We start from the raw sequence: 20507 nt of genomic DNA on the forward strand, positions 1-20507 counted from the left end.
GTTTTATGGTGAGATTTTAGCCTGCACCGATGTTGCTGTGTAGGTCTTCATAAAACGAGCGTTTTTCCCAGTCTTGTGCATTAATGTGGATTATTATCATTGCTTGGTGAAACTGAAGTTTCTGAAGCTCATTGAACATATCGGATGTTTCTATATTGTTAACATGGTCACAGGTTGCTTTGTGTACTGTATGTATGGCAGATGGAGTTAACAACTTCAGAGGCACTCCACAGCGCCTCCCAGAGGTTCTTTCACTCAAGTGACCAAACCAGGCGTATCATTCATATTCCTATTTGGCGTCTTTAAAAAGGTTGCCCCACAGAATTTGGCAAGTACAACAATCCCTGGTCACTCAATCATGGTTTTTCAAAAATATATTATTTAATTAATCTGTTTTGTGGTTAGACCAGGGTTCAATTCCACCCTCGGAGTTTGCATGTTCTCCCCGTGCATGCATGGGTTTTCTCCGGGTACTCCAGTTTCCTCCCACATTCCAAAAAACATGCTAGGTTAATTAGCCACTCCAAATTGTCCATAGGTATGAATGTGAGTGTGAATGGTTGTTTGTCTCTATGTGCCCTGTGATTGGCTGGCCACCAGTCCAGGGTGTACCCCGCCTCTCGCCCGAAGTCAGCTGGGATAGGCTCCAGCACCCCCGCGACCCTTGTGAGGAAAAAGCGGTAGAAAAAGAATGAATGTTTTGTGGTTGAATACAGCCTATTGTATGTCAAAAATAAGCATTTTGTTGCCTAAAATAATAATTTTACACATAATAATGGCTCAATAAACTAAAATAAGACATTCAAAGACCTATCTATGTAGGTATTCTAGGTCTATGTAGACCAATAATGCAGTATATTCTGTGTGCCTTAAAAGAAATCGGTCAAAATCACCAGAAATGTCTGGGATTGAATGGGTTAAGTTTGACTTTTTTTTTTTTTTTTTTTTTTTTTTTTAGAACTAACTGCCTCTGTTGTTTGAACCAGGAAGTGCACACTGGCCGCCGTTGCTTGGTTCTTCAGCTATCCTCGCTCCAATCACATCCACCCCATCCCTGTTCACTCGCCGGCATTCTATCTGCGTGCAGACAATGTCAGCCCATCTGTTGACAATAAACCCATCAACCAAATATTTAATGTGCTTTTCCGTTCCCTTCCGTCTCTGACTCTTGTTTATTCACAAGCCCCCGATGTAATACCGAACTTTAATTCTTGGCATAAAAAAGTATGAAAGCTATGATTGCTTTTGGATTGAAACTGATTCCGTTGAGACAACATGAGAATGCGTGACACTTCATCTAAAGCGATGTAATGTTTTGGTTAGGTAACCACTTTGAGGAAGAGGGGGGGTTTCTATGCTGTCATCTTAAACTGTACATTCCTGCTTGTAATTTATGTGTGTTTCTGTAGGTTGGTTGACACTACATATGTCTGGCTTCCTTTTTTTTTTTTTTTTTTTTTTGCTCTGCGATGACTTGGCACATAGCCCACATCAGTCGCCGCCGGCAGTGAAGTCAGACAACCGATGAGCTGGTTTGATAAGCGACACAGCAACAGGGAGCATATTGTAACCCCCTTTTGCACACCCTCTTTATTACCATCTACCAAAACCCTTACTGACCTCACAGCCATCAATCGTAACGGAACATCTTGTCCTGAAGGCAAGAAATAAAGGGAGAGATAATTGCGTCAATAAAAAGCAATGGAGGTTCTTTCATATCTCTTGCTACACAGGCTCATCTTGTTTAAAGCGCTTTTTTAGTTCAGTTTGATGTCAGTATAAAGCAGGAATTAGGAGCAACCAGGCCGGTCTGAGGGTAAAAAATTGTACTTTTGAGGAGCATCTACTGACATAATGCACATAATGCAGTGTTCAGTATTTAACCAGTAGAGGGCAGTCAATGCTCATTACTTGCTAGCTTGTGCAACTTCCTTGTTACAGTGTTTGATACATTAACATTCATTCATTCATTCATTTTCTACCGCTTTTCCTCACGAGGGTCGCGGGGTTTGCTGGAGCCTATCCCAGCTGTCTTTGGGGCGAGAGGCGGGGTACACCCTGGACTGGTCGCCAGTCAATCACAGGGCACATATAGACAAACAACCATTCACACTCACATATACATTAACATTTTGGTATTTATTTTGATTTTTCAAAAATAATAAAAGTGCACTTTTTTGTGCGTTGACATTGACATTCTGTAGAGAGCACAGAGGTGAATGGACCCTTCATTTCTTATTCGCATGCTAAGGCCCTCTTAAAACGTATTATTTGTAACTCATTCAATCCCAGCCATTTGTGTGTGTGTGTGTGTGTGTGTGTGTGTCCGTGTTTGCTAATAAGTTGGGTTCCGCAGCAGGAAAATGGCCACTGTAAGCTTCAGTATCCTGTCCACCTCATACAAACGGTACAGTAGTGTCGGGGCAGGGCAAGAACTCATCTTACACATGCCTCGCCGTCTCCTCCAGTCTTTGGGTCGTATTTCTTGATTCTATATGCAGCACCAATTGCCCCCCCCCCCACACACACACACACTGCTAAATGCGTCTGCCTACTACCTCTGAACTCTTTCGGTCACTGCCTCACGGAGCGGTCGGCGTCGGCAGACAAATCATGCCGTGTAGATTTTCCTACAAGGTTCCATGCTGTCCCCCCGACCCCACCCGGGTGGGCACGGGCGGGCGGTTGCATCATCCTCGCCGCAGGTAACGGCCTGCCGCTCGGCCGGCGCCACCACCGCAAACATTAACAGCTTGCAAAGTCTGAGTTTTAGTCATGGATTTATACTTTAGGATTTATAGCTCTGGGATGTGTTTGATTTGTGTGGCTCACACACACACACACACACACACACACACACACACACACACACACACTGAAAGAGCACATCTGACCCCAGACTTGTGACTTTTTATACGCGATACTTTGCAGAAGATACAAAGATGCAGTTTTTTCTTTGCATTTCATGAATCCCTTTTGTGCCTAGGGATCAATGTGATCAATTCTAACCTGTTTTCTCCTTCTTTGTTACAGTGCCTCTGGAACCAATGTTGTTGCCATTGATAATAAAATAGAACAGGCAATGGTGAGTACACCCCCCTCCCCCCACCTCATTTTTTATGAATTTTCTAAATTAATTTACATGAATTAATTATATGAAATACACGACATTTTACAATTAACCAGTCAAGACACGAATGGATGTAAACAGTAGCAATGCGTACATTATAGCCACCTCATTTATCTTATTCATAATGGTAATGGTAATGGTAATGGTTTTATTTCATTTGAACATGCATCAGATTACAATTGAATGCATCACATAATCAGTTCACAGTTCCACATGTCCAAAAGGAGTAGGAAGAAGCAAAGCTTATTAAATCCTACCCCTCCATCTGGTACTTTTACAATCACTAACTGTTACATTTGTTCACTTCCTGCTTTCCATAATACAGTTTAAGTTTTTTTTTTGTTTTTTTTTAATAATGCACCTCGTACCGAAGTACAAGGTGATATGAGCATACAATGACATAATGGGTACCATAGTAACTGTCAATATAGTGATATGTATATTTGTTCACTTCCTGTTTTTCTAATATGGTTTAATGTTTTTTTGGGGAGGGGGTTGTTTGGTTATTTTTTTTACATTTAAAAAAAAAATTATGTTTTTGTCACGTACCAAAGTATGAGGTGATATGACCATACAATGACATAATGGGTATTTATGATGTATTATGTCAAACTAAAACAGGAAAAACATCAAATTAAAAGCACTAAATGAATACAGAGCCACCATCCACCAGTAAGAGTCTGGTGTTTTGTTTCCCAGAGAGGAAAATGATGCACAATTACTACATGTAAGCAATGAATAATGTCATCAAATTCATTCTCATATTGTAACAGCATTTGGGACCATATATGTGCAGTGTGGGAGAACATGAGATGGTGCGTTCAAAGACAATGGAACAAAGTGAGGCAGGTTGACAACATAAGCAAAATTGGGGGATTTGTAACTGTTTTTTAAAAATAAAATAATGTCCTATATTTCATATCTATTTGTATCAAATTTGATGTAGTTGTAGTGTTGCTCTCAAGCTTAATCCATTGGTGAGGAGTTGCATCATCACTTATTTTAGCCTCACATGCTAAAAAAATGTCAATAGCGGGAATGGGTGGGATTTGTGAAAGTGAGGGACGCTCAATATTAGTGCAGACCTGCCAACATCTTGAATAATTGATAAGCAGCATTCCAAATTGATCTGTGGCGATTCGCCACAAGTAAATTGGAAACCCTGTCCGTGGTTGTAGAACACTAAATGTCTTTCATTTGCCGCCAGGACCTGGTGAAAAGCCATCTGATGTACGCCGTGCGCGAGGAGGTGGAGGTCTTAAAGGAACAGATCAAGGAGCTCTACGAGAGGAACTCTGTGCTAGAGCGAGAGAACGCCGTCTTGAAATCTCTGGCCAACAGCGAGCAGCTCTCGCAGCTTCCTGCTCAGCCAGCCGGCGGCTCGGGCGGCCCGCCGCCGCCGCCGCCGCCACCACAGCCACCTTCGCAACTACCACAGCAGCAGCAACAACAGCAACAGCAAGGACTCAGCCAGCCCCCGCCGCCTACCGGGCTCCCGCCTCCAGCGCAGCCTCAGCTTCAGCACCATCCGAAGGCCCCGCAGACGCAGCAGACTCCTCACCCTCAGCTCGACCCAAGCCAACAGCAACCCAGCGTCACCTCAGCTTGAACCCTCTCACGGACGCAGACGAGGAGAAGATTATTACAATTAGTGTATGTGAAATTTACAGAGAAAAAAAAAACAAAACAAGAAGTTTAACTTTTTTGTCCTCTTAGCCACCAGCTTGACCACAAAGTGCAGTGCTTGTATGTGCATGTGTGACTGGTCTTGTGTGAATGTGTGTGTGCGTGCATCTGTACTGTGGGCCTTTCCAGTGTTAATGCAATCATCAGGAGAGAGTATCGGGCTGTGTCTGCGTGTGTATGCAGAGTATCAGGGATCTCGGGGCGGGGGGGTTTCTTTCTTTCTTTTTTTTTTTTTTTTCTTTTTTTTTTTTTTAAAAGCCAGCTTGTTTCCCCCACACCCCCTACGTGCGGATGATCCAAGCCGTCACATTGGTCGCTTGGATAAGACAGATGGAGGAGAGGATAAAGGGAGGGGTTTCACCTCACATTAAGGGACAAACGATTGTCAAGAAACAAAAAAAAAGAGTGTTTTTTTTTTTTTTTTAATGGGCGAAAGGAGGTATTTTACCCTTACGAAGAAAAGACGTCTGCTTTGTGGAGCGCCACCTCTGCCGTTACTTGTCCATCGACCCTTGCATCAGTCTTGAGTTCTGCTGTCAATAGTTTTATTTATTATAGGGCTGCTATAATTCCTAAAATTAGATGAAACCCATTCTCACAGTAGCCCTTTTTTTAGTGTTTGAAATCATGCCTGTGAATATTCGCATTCATCCAGGTCATTGTATTCTAAGGGAATTCCATTCATAGCAACTGGACTGTTTAGGTTGTCTTAGAAGACGCTTCGCCTCATCCAAACAGGCTTCATTATGCAGAGAGACTAGATAGGACAGCTATCTTAGTGTGCAAGATGGCAGACTAAACAACGTATTTCTACAAGATATTTATCTTGTCTGCAAGATAGAACTAGAGCTGTCCTATCTAGTTCGACTGGTGTGTGGTCAACCTAGTCTTTGAGCATGAACCAAACTAGATTTGTCCCATCTAGTCTCAATGGTGTGCGTGTGTATCCCTCCTAGTCTTTGAGCATAGACAGTCTGAACAGTCCAGTTGGGATCGACTGAATTCCCTGAGAATGTTTTGAAATAATAATTGGCCAACCCTCCCGGGGGGGGCGCAATGCTTTAGATGTAGTTTAAAAGCACCACGGAATTCTGACGTATTTAACTGAAATTGCCAAGACTCGGTATGAATGTATGTTATTAAATCTTCTAAGCCTTGATGGGTGATTCTTCACCTGCTGACATCACGTCGTTGGCTGAAAGTGAAATTGGCAGTGCCGCACCTCCCCTACTCCCTTTTTATGAGGGTGGGGTGGGGGGTGCGGAGGGAAAGCTGTGAAATCCTTCAATCTGCATTGTTAACCAAAGATGCAAAGCTGTGTAATTTGATCCATTTTTTTTCTTTCTCCTTTTGTGACTCCCATCACAAAATATTTTTTTTGTTGCCATTCAGCATGTTTTGTAACCTTCAAACCACTTTCTTACCTCATTTTTATTCAGCACTCTTATTGTAAGACAGTCTGTGAACAGTGAAGGGGGGAGGGGAGGGGGTGGAAAAAGAAGAATAAAAAAAAAAGCAGAGTTGGGCACCAGCAGTGAGAAAAAAAAAAAATACCCGAGTGTTACTGACACTAGTCACAGAAAATGAAGTGAGCCATGTTTTGTTTGTTTAAAATGGTGTTTGAATTTCATATGCCAATAGTTTTGTTACATTGCAAATTTTATTGTATTTAAATAAAAGCAATATTCAAATTCCGAAAATGTGCTTGCATTTATTGGGATCTTAGTAACCAGTTGCAAACGTACAGTTTATGAACAGAAAAAAAACCCATTGAACTTCATTTGTAATCTGATTTGCAGCTAAAATCACATTTCTGGAGGAAAATATACAAAAACAAAAAGGTGACTGGTGCTATTAAGAACACAATTGTGCTGGCAACATTACAAGTAACAAAATTCTCCATGTTTTGCGGGTTTTGTCCTTAAATTGCAACAACCCATTACTGAGGAACAAAGAGAGCTTTGTGTTCCAACTTTTCTGCAGTTCTTGAAGACTAATCCACAACAACAAATCTGCTGCCTTTACTCTGTGCTGTGGTGGTGCGCTGGTCTTTAAGGATGCGGAATCTCTCGTTCAGGGTCATGGACGTCTGCTTTAAAAAAAGGACAAAATTCCCAATTAACTTAGAAAGTCTGGGGAAAAAATGCATCATCCTACACACCGGTTTTCCAACACTGTTGATGTCAAATTGAAGAGGGACTCCTTTGGGTATTTTCTTTTTTAGCGTTTCTGTGTTTTTGGCGGCTGGGATGGCAGTCGGTGGGTGAAGAGTCCAAGCTGAAGGAGGCCTGTGGAGAGAATCCAGGTCTAAGCCCCTTCTCCTGTGTGTGAAGTGTGCAGAGTTATTCTTACTCAGGCTGAGTCATGGCTGTGGGGTTGTCTATGGATACGGTCAGCATGCCATTGCTGCTTGTTGATGTGCGCCACCTGGTGGATAAACAGATGTATTATCAGATGTCCCGTGGTAGGACAAACTGTATATTCACTGCTGTAACATAATAGAATGGAAATGCTGAAGAATGGGAGCTTTGTTTTGACTACATTTGACTTTTCTCTTTATATTATTCCTTTTTTAATTCTTTATTTCCACAAAGTCACACAGGTAAAAAAAATAAATAAATCGGGGGCTGCAAATGGACCCTGGGCCACACTTTGGCCACCCCTAGCTTAAGATCTCCAGCAAAACAACACTTTTTGCTTTATTATTATTATTATTTTTCCAGTAACATTTTATTTCTACTATATACTGTGGGCCAATAAAAATTATGTGGGCTGCAAATGGCCCCTGGGCCACACTGTGGTTACCCTGTGGGGCCTTCAATCTTCAGCAAAACACTTTTTGGTCTATTTTTACATTCATTCATGCATTCATTCATTCATTTTCTACCGCTTATCCTCATGAGGGTCACAGGGGTGCTGGAGCCTATCCCAGTTGTCTTCAGGCGAGAGGCGGGGTACACCCTGGGACTGGTGGCCAGCCAATCACAGGGCACATATAGACAAACAACCATTCACACTCACATTCATACCTATGGACAATTTGGAGTCGCCAATTAACCTAGCATGTTTTTGGAATGTGGGAGGAAACCGGAGCATGCAAACTCCACACAGAGATGGCTGAGGGTGGAATTGAACTCGGGTCTCCTAGCTGTGTGGCCTGCACACTAACCACTCAACCACCGTGCAGCACTTGTGCCAATACAATAACAAAAAAAATAGCAACTCACGGGCGAGTTCTGACTGGTAGTGTGCGAGAATTTGGCTTCCGAACCACAGCTTGCACCTAAAATATGAAGCAAACGATACAGAGGTTTTTAAAACCGTGTTGCATTGACAAATAAATACACGTTCATCACCTTCAGTCCTCTTTTATGAAGAAATGTGGTCTGGCGGGCTTCTTTCTGCGTGTGATGCACAGGGGGCAGAGGTCTGCTTAAAAGGAAGACAAATACTTATATTTTAGTCCGATCTGTTATGTGACTGGGACAGAAAGATGTCTCACCGCCGTCGCAGTTGAAATGGTCTTTTGACTGATGCCCCATTTGGCCCCCTCCTCTGTGGCCATGGCTGCCTGTACAGATGCCTGTGCACGTCAGCCTTGCTGTACGGCTGCTGTGAGCGTCGAATGAACGACTGAGGTTTCTGTTTTGTTCTCTACGAGGTAAGATGTTATTTAAGATGAAGATTTTCTGTTTGGGATTCTAACACTTGCACGCAAACAGCCCCATTCCATGCAGGAAGTCACCTGACTGGGCCGCCTGAAGAAGGCTGCAGTCCTGCGTGCTGCCAGCCCCGTGATGACCCCTTGACCTCGCCGTACACCCGCCATGACCGGAAGCGTTCCTGTCCCAAGTTTAGGTGTTCCTCCTCTGAATACCCCGCCTGTTCAGAGTTAAATGACAGTTATAGGGGGCGTTTTGACAACGACACAAACTAAAGTTCCATACTGTTATGTTAACTTTTGTGTTACCCCTTAGGACCTGCGGGACACCATTGCTGGACCAAACTCTCTTTCCTTGCGATAGAGGACCTTTCTTCCAGGCTGGTCGTTGATTCGTGTTGGCTCTTCTCCTTTTTATCTGCTGCTCTTTTTTATTCAAACGAATTATGTCATCTGTCAAGAGTTAAACGAGGATTGAGACCCCAAATGCAACTAACTCACATCAATGGCTGACAGAAACCTGATAGTGGTTCACTTCAAGCTAATGCTAACGACATGACGGATACCTCACCGAGGGACATGTCCACCTTATCGGGCATAACCGCGGGTTTTTTCCTTCCACCAGGTGTAAAATTACGTCCGTTCATTCCGACAGATAGCACAAGTGACTAAAAAAAATGCTAGTTTAAAACTCGTTTCTTCCTTTTTAAGCAAAATTGTCGCACGACCCTCCCTTATTATTACTTTTACGCATGCGCGAGTCGTAATTGTTGCATTGTGGGTAATGTATTTCATCTTTGCATGCTGGTAGTCAGTTAGTGGGTGTGCCTGTGGATATGGCGGCGTTCCATTCAGCTCATCCAGTTTCAGCCTGAGTTACGGTTTAGTAACTGTTACTGTTTTTAATTTTTCACGGTTGTGATGGTTTGTATAAAATATACATATAGTTATGCATCATAATGTTGTAATATTGGTATATAGACGTGTTGGAAAGAAGATCGGGTAGTTCTTTTGTCATGAAGGAAACGAGGTGTCATAGATAGCTAAATGGAACACGTCCATTTTGTTACAAAAGCATATCATCAACATGCTCTCGTAACTGGTTGTGTAAACGTAAAACATCACTACCATCGTGAGCGTTCTGACATTTTCTGACTTTCTCGTTATTTCATTCAACTTAAATCAAACTCATGTCATTTCTTGCTGGCTTTTGACATTTTTTTCCGGAAGCTTTATACCGTGTATGTTGCATTCTTTTACAAGAAGGTAAGTAAGTTGTACTGCCATATTTTTGAATGGAAGTCAATTGCGTTGTCTTATAATTGTGGTTTGTTGTGTTGTTTTGTTGCCGTTTTCCATAGGTCAAGTTCATTTTCCTCGTTCGCCAGAAGAACCGTCATGTCAGAGAAAAAGCGCAAAGCAACCTCTTCGGTTTGTGCAGCGCCAAGTGCTAAGCAGCAGAAGGTGGCTCCTATCAAAGGGGAGAAAGGCGAGAAACCAGCAGGGTGGCTGCAGGACCATGTCCAAGTCCAGAGGTCCAACAACAGGGACACGGAAGTCAACAAGAATCGTATTCGGTTTATATCAGACACCAGGCAGACAAAACAGGACTCAAAGGGTGTTCTGTATTGGATGCTGAGGGAACAGAGAGTACAAGGTTACTGCATGAATATCATCAGTGATAATGTTAAATGTAATTCCAAAAAAATAATAATAATATTGTGATGTTTCCCGATCTTTGTTTTTAGATAACTGGGCATTGATCCATGCCCAGCACCTTGCAAAGAAGGACAGCTTGCCTTTGCACATTTGTTTCTGCTTGTTTGCCCCCAAATCGGAGCTGTCCACCCTGAGACACTACGGCTTTATGGTGAAAGGTCTAGAAGAAGTTGAAAAGGTACACACACACACAAACATGATAGGGTAGAACCAAGTACAACAAGATATGGGGGGATTTTGAAGTGAAAATGGAAATAATCGAAATGCAACCTTCTAAATAACAGCATTAGAGCCTTATAGACAGGAAATAACACCCCTATAGTCACTTTTACACTTGAATCACCCAGCATAGACGACATTCATTCATTCATTCATTCATTCATTTTCTACCGTTGTCTTCGGTCAAGTGTGGACTGGTCGCCAGCCAATCACAGGGCACATATAGACAAACAACCATTCACACTCACATTCATAGCGATGGACAATTTGTGGTCGCCAATTAACCTAGCATGTTTTTGGAATGTGGGAGGAAACCGAAGTACCCGGAGAAAACCCACGGTTTGCAGGTGGAGAACATGCAAACCGTGGGCCAACTCCACACAGAGATGGCCGAGGGTGGGATTGAACCCGGGTCTCCTAGCTGTGAGGTCTACACACTAACCACTTGACCGCCGTGCAGCCCATAGGAGACATAATAATCCAAATGAAGACATGAAATAGGCTCACACACAGTTTGTTGTTGTGTTTATTGTCCCTTCGTAATGACGTAATGTGACCACAGTGGAGAAGATCACATATCATGAGTATTTCAATGCATTTTTTGTGTAAAATGTGTTGAAGCATGCATATTATCTGACTAATAATCGGCTGTAGTCAACCACAAAACATTCGTCTGTTCATTCTTCTCATCAAATAGGAATGCAAATCCTTAGACATCCAGTTCCATCTGCTGCACGGTTCTGCAGGGAAAGTGCTACCCGGCTTTGTGTCTGACCACAGCTTTGGGGCGGTTGTGACCGACTTTTCACCCCTCAGGGAGCCTATTAAGTGCTTGGAGGACGTTAAAGAGAGTCTCCCAGATGATGTTCCTCTCCTTCAGGTAAGTACAATATAGCTTGAAGATCAATCTTGTCATCGATCTGTTCGTCAAAGTTGTCATATTCATTGGATGCTTAATTGGGGTTTACAGGTTGATGGCCATAATATTGTTCCATGCTGGGTAGCGTCTCCAAAACTTGAATATGCTGCCAGGACAATTAGGGGCAAAATCACTAAACTCTTGCCGGAGTTCCTTACTGATTTTCCCCTGGTTGAGAAGCACCCCCACACAGCTACAAAAACCGCCAAAGTAAGTTGAACCTCATATGATTTTGGGGGAATTTTGAGACATTATTTACTGGGGGGGGGTTGTAAAATGCTGCAGTAGACATTTCAGATATAGTCCATTTTGCCCGTCTTGTCTGATATACCGTAATCGGTTCCAGATCCAACAATGGTATGTGAATAGGATATAGATTGAGATTGTTTGTAGTTAAAGTATAGATAATCTGTTTAGAATGTTCTAAATACAGGTTTTAACATTATTGGAACCTTCTACATATGAAATAACACCCCTTTAGTCACCATTACATTAGTATTACCCAATATAGTAGATGTAATACGAGTAAATAAGAAATTGGACAAATTGATTTCCTGCTAGCTCAGTTTTTAATGGTCTTGTCATGTTTATAAAACCAAAAGCAAAAGTTAGTTAGGAGCCCACAGTTGCACATTAGTCCCGAGGCAGTACATCAACTATTACACAAGCAGTACTGTGTTCTTTGCATTCGTTCTTAATCACCAGAATGCTTTTTCCCAGCCAGTAGACTGGGCCAAAACCCTGGCCTCCCTGCAGGTGGACAGAACAGTGGGCGAGCCAGAGTGGGCCCAGCCAGGCCCCAAGGCAGGGATGGCCATGTTGGAGTCCTTCATCGATGTTCGCCTCAAACTGTTTGGCACTCACCGCAACGATCCAAATGCTGCTGCACTCAGCCAACTCTCCCCCTGGATCCACTTTGGTTAGTAAAACACTTGCACACTCAGGCCTACACACATGTCTCTTCATGGTTTGAACTACACCTCCTGTGTCCGATGCAGTCCGTTTTGCCACAGTGAATGAATCTGTTCTGGGGTCAAGCTGTCACCGTCATAAAACGTATTACTGTAAATTCAACTTTTAAAGTCTACATTTAAAGTTTTCCCATAATTTGCATTTGAGACAGCCATTTAATGGGAGTAGAACATAGAAAATGTCTGCAATGGTGCTTCTGTCCGCCCGAGGAGCCCAAAGCTAAAAGAGGGGACGACGTCATTGCAGCTCCCCATTTAATACGTTGCTCAGCCGCAATAAGAATCCTTTAAAATTTTGTGTTTTTCCATCTTAAAGTCATATTGTGATATGTTTGTATATTTGTATATGCATATTTTGAGTATTAGAGCTGTTCTTTGAAAGGTAATATCCTTACATTTATTGTTGCAATACATCAATTGACAATTTGGGCCAGTAATTGACAAATGGATGTAGCCTGTGCGCACAAAATCTTAAACAAACTTTAATATGTGGCGGTGTTCTTCCATTTTGTGGTGAAAAAAGTACAAGTTGGAGCCGAGGAGGGATAGCTGGATAAGTACTGGCACCATTTCAAGTGATCAGATTTGACCATGGTATCAGAGAATATGTAAAGTATACCCAACCCTAGCATTAAATTAATCCCTTCATGAGATTTGCAGAATCTGACTATGTATAATGTCACGTGAAAATGGATTGAAGTACCAGAGTTGTATTTCTTAATTCTTGGAGGGTATAACGTCCAAGTCTGTTTTCCACTGCTTCAAAGCTCAACAACAGTACCTTAAGAGAGTTTCAAGTGCCTTCAAAAAGCAAGTGGTTTTTCCCATTCAATTCAATGCATTCAAAATGAACACATTCTATAAATGAATCTCGCCGCTTTGTCACTGTTCTGGTCACTCTACGACACCTCAATCTATAACGCTGCAGTGCAGCAATTTCACATCACTGCCTCTTTTCCTTTAACCACTGGATGGTTTTTGTCACAGTGGCATTTTATTGATTTCTTCAGGGAGACATTGATCTTAACAGCGTCCCATGAAGAAATGCGAGTCTTTGCCACTGGCATACATAGATGTGGTGTGCGAAAGTCATCCTGATTTTTCTCTTTTTTTTGCATGTTTGTCACACTTAAATGTTTCAGATCATGAAATAAATTTTAATATTAGTGACTGACAACACAGCTGAACACAAAATGCAGTTTATACATGAAACTTAAAAAAACACAAGCTTACATGGCCATGTGTGAAAACCTGATTGGCCCCTATTCCCCCAAAAGAAAGTAATTGAGGTCTATAAGCAATTTCTAAAGCTTTAGGACTCCAGCCAACCACAGTGAGAGCCATTATCCACAAATGGCGAAAACATGAAAGAGTGGTGAAAAGTCCCGTAAGTGGCCGGCCAACTAAAATGACCCCGAGAGCGCAGCAACAACTCATACAAGAGGTCACAAAAGACCCCACAACATCCAAAGAACTGCAGGCCTCACTTTCCTCAGTTAAGGTCAGTGTTCGTGACTCACCATAAGAAAGAGACTGGGCAAAATGGGCTTGCATGGCGGCGTTCCAAGACCAAAACCCTTTAAATCTGGCGTAAAAGTAGCACCGCATTTCAGAAAAAGTACTTAGTACCAACAGTAAAACATAGTGGTGGTAGTGTGATGGTCTGGGGCTGTTTTGCTGCTTCAGGACCTGGAAGACTTGATAAATGGAACCATGAATTCTGCTGTCTACCCAAAAAAAAAATCCTAAAGGAAAAATCTGTTGGTGATCTCAAGCTGAAACCAACTTGTGCTCATTGCAAGTTATCAAGTTATCTTCAATCCTGGTCAAGTCCCAACCTTGTCAACCGTCACATCAGGACACCTGTCTGCCCAGCGTGCGGCGCTGGAAGTCAAGAAGTGTGGCAAGAACGCCAGCGAATCGGTCGCACCGTTCATAGAAGAGCTGGTGGTGCGCCGAGAGCTGACCGACAACTTCTGTTTCTACAACAAGAACTACGACAACGTGGAAGGTCAGTTGAGATATGACGTTGATTTTTTTTTTTTTGTCAAATGAAGGACAAATATTGAAAAAAATTGGTCTGTAAGTGTAACTGTAAGTCGGACTCATGTCAATGTTCACGACTTCGGTTTTCATGGTGTAAATCACAAAACTCTGCATGGTGGTTGAGTGGTTAGCGTGTTAGAGTTCGATTCCACCCTCGGCCATCTCTGTGTGGAGTTTGCATGTTCTCCCCGTGCATGCGTGGGTTTTCTCCGGGTACTCCGGTTTCCTCCCACATTCCAAAAACATGCTAGGTTAATTGGCGACTCCAAATTGTCCATAGGTATGAATGTGAGTGTGAATGGTTGTTTGTCTATATGTGCCCTGTGATTGGCTGGCGACCAGTCTAGGGTGTCTAGGCCCACTTAACCCCCATAAACAATGGACGACTGTACAGTTTATAGATGAAGGTGAATGACTGCAGTACACATGTAAAGTGATTGCTCAAATCATTGTGGCCATTGTTCTCCTTGATTCATCTTGTTTGTATACCATATGCTTCCAGGTGCTTATGAGTGGGCTCAAAAGACCTTGAAAGATCACTCTAAAGACAAGAGGCCATATTTGTACAGTCGAGGTCAACTGGAGAAAGCCAAGACGCACGATAAGCTGTGGAACGCAGCTCAGGTACAACATTAAGCCACATACATACAATAGACTAGAGCAGGGGTCGGGAACCTTTTTGGCTAAGAGAGCCATGAAGGCCAGATATTTTAAAATGTGTATCTGTGAGAGCCATATACATTTTGAATGCAATAAAATGTGTGCATTTTTATGTAAGACCAACAGTTTTAGATATAATGGGCTCTAATTACGTAGACCAGGCACACTACCCCACGCCAAGGGGGTGTGGCCAGCATACTTTCGTGAGCAGCGCAGTGTCTAATAATAAATCTAATACTTGTTGCCATTAATGCAACTTCTGCTGCTGCATAGTTTTGAACCGTATTCGGTACACGTATTTCATTCTTTTGGCCATCTTCACCAGAAGGCTTGGTTCTGCAGCTTTAGCTAGGTGACTATTTGACTAAAGGAGAAAAGTTTATATTTACATGTTGACATCTCAATGACCGAGGTAGACTACAGCATTACCCAGTAATAATCGAGTTTTGGTGTTTGACATGGAAAATATCATCAGGAAAGATAGATATGGTCGGCCGTATTGCAGCAGAATATAGATGGACGAATTAAAATGCATAAGAAAGTTGTTGATTTTGAATATTATTTTTAACAGTGATTTCTGTGATGGTTTACTTTAAAATGTTAGCAAAAATACATTTTTATTGGGGTAAGAAATGCTTGAGAGCCAGATACAGTCATCAAAAGAGCCCTACCTGGCTCCCGAGCCATAGGTTCCCTACCTCTGGACTAGAGGGTTGTGTTTTATGTCAGTCATATTATATATACAAATATATATTTCAACTCATCAGTATCAGATGGTCTCTGAGGGGAAGATGCACGGTTTCCTGAGAATGTACTGGGCCAAAAAGATTCTCGAGTGGACGTCTTCTCCAGAGGAGGCACTCTCCATCGCTCTGTACCTCAATGATCGCTATTCGCTTGACGGCCAGGATCCCAACGGCTTTGTTGGTAAGACACAGTTGTACCCGTCCGTACATGTCAGGGAGCCACCAGGGAATTCACCCCTCAACTGTCTCTTTAGGTTGTATGTGGTCTATTTGCGGTATCCATGACCAGGGCTGGGCAGAGAGACCAGTTTTTGGGAAGATCCGTTACATGAACTACAAAGGCTGCCTTCGCAAGTTTGATGTGGCCCGGTTTGAGAAGAAGTACTGTCCCAAAGATCTTTGAAAAGTGGGATGTTTGTTTTTTTTTGTAAGCTCTTAGTCAACATATCAACTCGGGGGAGGTGTAGGCCATGTCCACAGGAATGTGGGCATTTTAAAAACACTTTGGAATGTGTTTTAGTCTCTCATCCACACACACACGAGAGTTTTTGACTTTTGGAAATAAGTCTTAATGACAATGTACACGTCATTGTACTTCTAGTATCTCACCACAGTTGTCCCTCGCCACAACGTGGTTCGAATTTCACGGTTTCACTCTATCATGGTTTTTCAAACATTAATACATCCATCCATACATGCAGTTTTGTGGTTGAATACAGCCTATTATTAAGCATTTTCAAGCATATAAAAGGCTGAATAAACTAATATATACTAATACAAAAAGAAGGATTCCAATTGTGAATGTAGTAATCTACATTTGTTTGTTGATGGCCTCAACAACAGGCTTTATTACAGGTTTAAATGTTCTCACAACAGGCACAATAATATATAATACACACACACACACACACACACACACACACACACATAATAAACAAAATAATAACATGGGCTAGCACAAGCACAAGTTTTATTTAGGTCTTAAATTGCTTATTTTCTATGATTATACAGTATATACTGTTGAGGGTAATACAAGTGTAAAGGTCAATATAGGGGTGTTAGTTCATGTCCGGAGGGCTCTAAAATGTTAAAAATTGTATTTGTATTGTATGGTTTGGTCTGGAACCAATTAAACTGTGCTTGTGTGGATGGAGGATTTTTTTTTTTTTTTTTTTTTTTACACCAGTGAGGTGGAAAAGTGTGTTTTTGAAACTATCCGCGTTCTTGTGGACATGGCCTTACTTCCTTATTTTCCAGCTTGTTGATGATTAGATGTTACAGAACATTTTGATATGTTTGTCAGACTAGATGTTCTTATAAGTGTCAGCAAGGGTGCAGCAATACAAGAAATTGTATGATACAAATGATACAAAAAATACATTTTCATGCCTTTTAGAACTTGTATTTGACATTTGTTTCAACACAAAATTATGTTTTTTTTTTAATGTAATGTTATTAAATGCTATCCCTACCTCATTTTCTGCTGTGCATGCTTAGAAGTTAAATGTTAAGGAGTGGTTTGATTCATAGTGGTATCAAAATAATACTTTTGGTGATAGTGTCATTCTTCCTCCTTCCTATCATTTAATGGCTGTATTTTTATAACGGTCCTGTCATATACGTTTCTATGACAGCCGAATATGTTGCTAAAAGACATAGAGTTAAGATAACCTTTTGTTTCTTAGTTTTTCCTATTTTATGGTGCTGTTATGGCACTTTATTTGTAGTTTGGAATTGGGTTTGTAACCGGCGCACAAATGTATCCAACTGTGCAACAATTTTGTGTATCGTTGCACCCCAATATATACTATATTTTCCGGACTTGAAGTCGCACTTTTTTTCATAGGTTGGCTGTTCCTGCGACTTATACTCCAGAGCGACTTATAAATGAAAAAACTGTTTGTTACATAAATACTGGACATCTTTTCTGTTCATGTTTATTTTTTGTGTAGCTGAATAACCATTGTGTTAGCCTGTTCTCTATTATTTTATTATTGTTAGAACTTGCCTTCCAAGAGGACGTAATGTCTGTTTTGGTCAAGTAGTTTGTAAAATAAATTACCCGCAAAAAATGCGACTTAAGTATGTTTTTTTTTTCTACCTAATTATGCATTTTTTGCCTTGTGCGACTTATACTCCGGAGCGACTTATAGTCCAGAAAATATGGTATATTAGCTCGTAACTATATACCCATTTTACTCTTTCTAAATAATAATAATAATAAAAATTCCATAATCTTTATTGTTGACTACAGTTTATTGTTGACTACATACTTGTTATTTTGTTTTAGCAAAAAAAAAAGTAGCTGAACTTAAGGAATTGCATGCAGAGATACCATTTAATGTGATTTGCATCTACTTTTACTATACTTTAATTTCATTATACAACCATCCCTGTCTTAATTAACTACACTATTTGGGGGAAAAAAAAACCTTGAGCAAGCAACACACTGCCATTTCACAAATAATTATAATACAAACAAACTTACTGTGGGCTCTTCTGTGTGGAAAAATATGTTTGCACTAATTAGCAGCAACAATGCACAGTAGGCCTTTGGTTGCATATTAAAGTGACGATATGAAGTCCTTTACCTTGGAATAACCTCAAGCTGCAAAACTTGAGATGACAATATCTTCATAAATCGCTTGTGGACTGAAATGGCAAACTGGATTTTAATGAGCGTATCATAACATTCCTCAAGTACCGCGCGGGTATGCCTCGTAGGGGTTGACAGCAGCATGTCAATATTTATGACGGCATGATATCTGTTTTGAGACATCATTGCTTTTCTGAATTTTTCTTGCAGCAAAGTTCATCAGTTGGAATAAATAAGCGCCTCGACTGGCTCGACTACACTTGTGCTAGCCCACCAGCTAAAAACACTGTTATGTGCATGCCAGGCCACTAGTTGGCAATCTTGAGGTAAGTGAGTCCTCTTTTAATGTTGTTGAGGGGTCTTTTGTGACCTCTTGGATGAGTTGTCACTGCACTTTTGGGGTCATTTTGGTTGGCTGGATCACCACTCCTGGGGACGGTTCCGTGTGTTTTTGCCATTTGTGAATAATGGCTCTCACTGTAATTAGCTGGAGTCCCAAAGCTTTAGAAACCTTTTCTAGACTGATAGATCTCAATTAATTATATTTTAACACTGACTTTGGAGTGGTCTACTTAAAGTCCTCACCTGAATCCTATTGAGATGCTCCAATGTGACTGAATTACAACAATTCTGCAAAGATGAGTGTGACGAAATTATGAGGTTATGTTTTTTTTCCGCCCCTACTGGACCTGTTACATCATAAGCAAATAGAATGCATTGTTCTGAGATGTTCTGTCTGTTAACATTAGCTGTGTGAGTTGTCGCACAGTCACACTCACACTGCCTCTCGCCCGAAGACAGCTGGGATAGGCTCCAGCACCCCCTCACGCGACCCTTGTGAGGAAAAGCAGTAGAAAATGAATGAATGAATGAACTGCCCGAAGATATAAAGCATCTCATTATTAAACATGTGACATCCTTCCCAAGGGAATTCTATCCTGTTGTATCTCTCATCATCTTCCTCTTTAATCGAGGTGACATTTGAGTTTGCTCCTGCACTGATTATGATGGCTAAGTTTTTACATTTCCCATAACAGTAACTCCTAAAAAGGTTGGGAGTGAAAACCGTCTGCGTGATGCAGGTGAAACGTTTTTTTCTTCCCCCAACAGCAGCAACACAATTGTGAAACTAATAGCATCCGTCGAGATTTTGACCGTTTTGCATCTTAGGAGGCCCATTTGAATTTCAAAGTACATTCTTTTCATCTTTTCAACATGAAGTGAGACACTTAGCCCCATATTGTCGTATCAAAAGTGTCACAGGGGCCATTAGCAACCATGCAGCCTGGTGATTGAGTCCATTTGTGGAGCTCGTCGATAAATAGGACGTTCTGTGATAGCAACAGGATCCATTTGTAGATATGCAGCGCGGTGATAGCTGTTCTCACCATCTTGTTTCCCATCCTGTTTTTATATTCTAAGTCCGATTCTAATTAGCTGTGGAAAGATCTGATTTTAATTAACTCATATTACTATTTTTTTTTTATTTGTTTGGTGCGGGAGGCATTTCTGTCCTGGAGGTGGTGGGACTGTGAAAATGAAAATAAGTCCAAAGTCTCATTAAAGCAGAAATCCTTTCCAAAACAAAGGGACAATATCTCATCTGATGTTATTGTTTCTGGAAGAACGAGGTCATGAATTGTAAGAGAGCAACCGTGCTTCCATACAATAGTACTGCTGCAGATCCTCCATTGGAATTACACAAAGACACATATTTATATTAAAGATAATTTGATAAATTATACACAAATGAACAAGAATTATCATCAATATATGCAATATGCAAAGTACAAAAACAATATACAATTCCACAATACAGGCATGTGGTTGCACAAATTATGACTCAAGTACGGTGAACATAATTAATCTCTTCCAGGAGGTCCAAAATATTACAAAATAATTTTTCTTTACAATACGATACACAAAAATACAGTTACTGAGGGAATGAGTCGCGATTAGTGTTACGTAGGTTCGTTCCTCATTAACTACAGTCATTTTGTCTACCTTATTGTAAACTATTGTGCAATTTTTCACATAAGAAATAATGTCAATCCAATTAATCTGTTCCAGGAAGTCCAAAATATGAACACAAAACACGTTTTTTTTTTTTTATAGTTCTATGATTATAGATTTACATGCAGAAAACAATTCCAA

At 41.2% G+C, this 20507-nt stretch overlaps 3 protein-coding genes across 7 annotated transcripts in view; 2 read left to right on the top strand and 1 right to left on the bottom strand.

The window, feature by feature from the left end:
* Window positions 1-7272, top strand: part of LOC131125413 (TSC22 domain family protein 2-like) — a 22265-nt gene extending 14993 nt beyond the window's left edge. Inside the window, exons 3-4 of one of the 3 annotated variants that reach the window (XM_058066953.1) lie at window positions 3034-3085; window positions 4338-7272. In XM_058066953.1, coding sequence (XP_057922936.1) covers window positions 3034-3085; window positions 4338-4739 — 454 coding nt within the window. In that variant the 3' untranslated portion in view covers window positions 4740-7272. Of the gene's footprint in view, window positions 1-958; window positions 1428-3033; window positions 3086-4337 lie in introns of those variants that run through there. The other 2 variants (XM_058066954.1, XM_058066955.1) reach the window with 2 other exon arrangements.
* Window positions 6508-9258, bottom strand: LOC131125415 (UAP56-interacting factor-like). Of its 3 annotated transcripts, none has more exons than XM_058066960.1 (9): window positions 9049-9258; window positions 8787-8930; window positions 8562-8698; window positions 8319-8428; window positions 8173-8245; window positions 8044-8099; window positions 7169-7243; window positions 6978-7104; window positions 6508-6908 (listed from the first exon to the last, which is right to left on the bottom strand). In XM_058066960.1, the coding sequence occupies exons 1-9, from the start codon at window positions 9122-9124 to the stop codon at window positions 6810-6812; spliced, it is 897 nt and encodes a 298-aa protein (XP_057922943.1). In that variant the 5' UTR covers window positions 9125-9258; the 3' UTR covers window positions 6508-6809. The 3 variants fall into 3 exon arrangements, with proteins under 3 accessions (XP_057922943.1, XP_057922941.1, XP_057922940.1); XM_058066958.1 differs by having other exon boundaries at window positions 6508-6905; window positions 8319-8470; XM_058066957.1 differs by having other exon boundaries at window positions 8319-8470.
* Window positions 8563-17228, top strand: cpdp (CPD photolyase). Its single transcript, XM_058066956.1, has 10 exons — window positions 8563-9743; window positions 9839-10134; window positions 10226-10374; window positions 11113-11295; window positions 11386-11544; window positions 12055-12253; window positions 14164-14316; window positions 14854-14975; window positions 15779-15938; window positions 16012-17228. Exons 1-10 carry the CDS (start codon window positions 9721-9723, stop codon window positions 16158-16160), a joined length of 1593 nt encoding a protein of 530 aa, XP_057922939.1. The 5' UTR covers window positions 8563-9720; the 3' UTR covers window positions 16161-17228.
* The last annotated feature ends 3279 nt before the right edge of the window (window positions 17229-20507 follow it).

The sequence above is a fragment of the Doryrhamphus excisus genome, chromosome 3 (genome assembly GCF_030265055.1).
Source record: "Doryrhamphus excisus isolate RoL2022-K1 chromosome 3, RoL_Dexc_1.0, whole genome shotgun sequence".
NCBI classification, from domain to species: Eukaryota; Metazoa; Chordata; class Actinopteri; order Syngnathiformes; family Syngnathidae; genus Doryrhamphus; species Doryrhamphus excisus.

Bases quoted from the DNA above. Each gene is read 5' to 3' on its own strand.
- LOC131125415 (XM_058066957.1), bottom strand. From the start codon at position 9,124: ATGAACGGACGTAATTTTACACCTGGTGGAAGGAAAAAACCCGCGGTT. The intron at 8,471-8,561 runs GTGACTTCCTGC...CTTACCTCGTAG, and splicing joins TCTTCAGGCGGCCCAGTCAG to AGAACAAAACAGAAACCTCA. The intron at 7,244-8,043 runs GTGAGTTGCTAT...TTTATCCACCAG, and splicing joins CTACCAGTCAGAACTCGCCC to GTGGCGCACATCAACAAGCA.
- cpdp (XM_058066956.1), top strand. From the start codon at position 9,721: ATGTTGCATTCTTTTACAAGAAG. The intron at 9,744-9,838 runs GTAAGTAAGTTG...CGTTTTCCATAG, and splicing joins TTGCATTCTTTTACAAGAAG to GTCAAGTTCATTTTCCTCGT. The intron at 12,254-14,163 runs GTTAGTAAAACA...CCGTCACATCAG, and splicing joins CTCCCCCTGGATCCACTTTG to GACACCTGTCTGCCCAGCGT.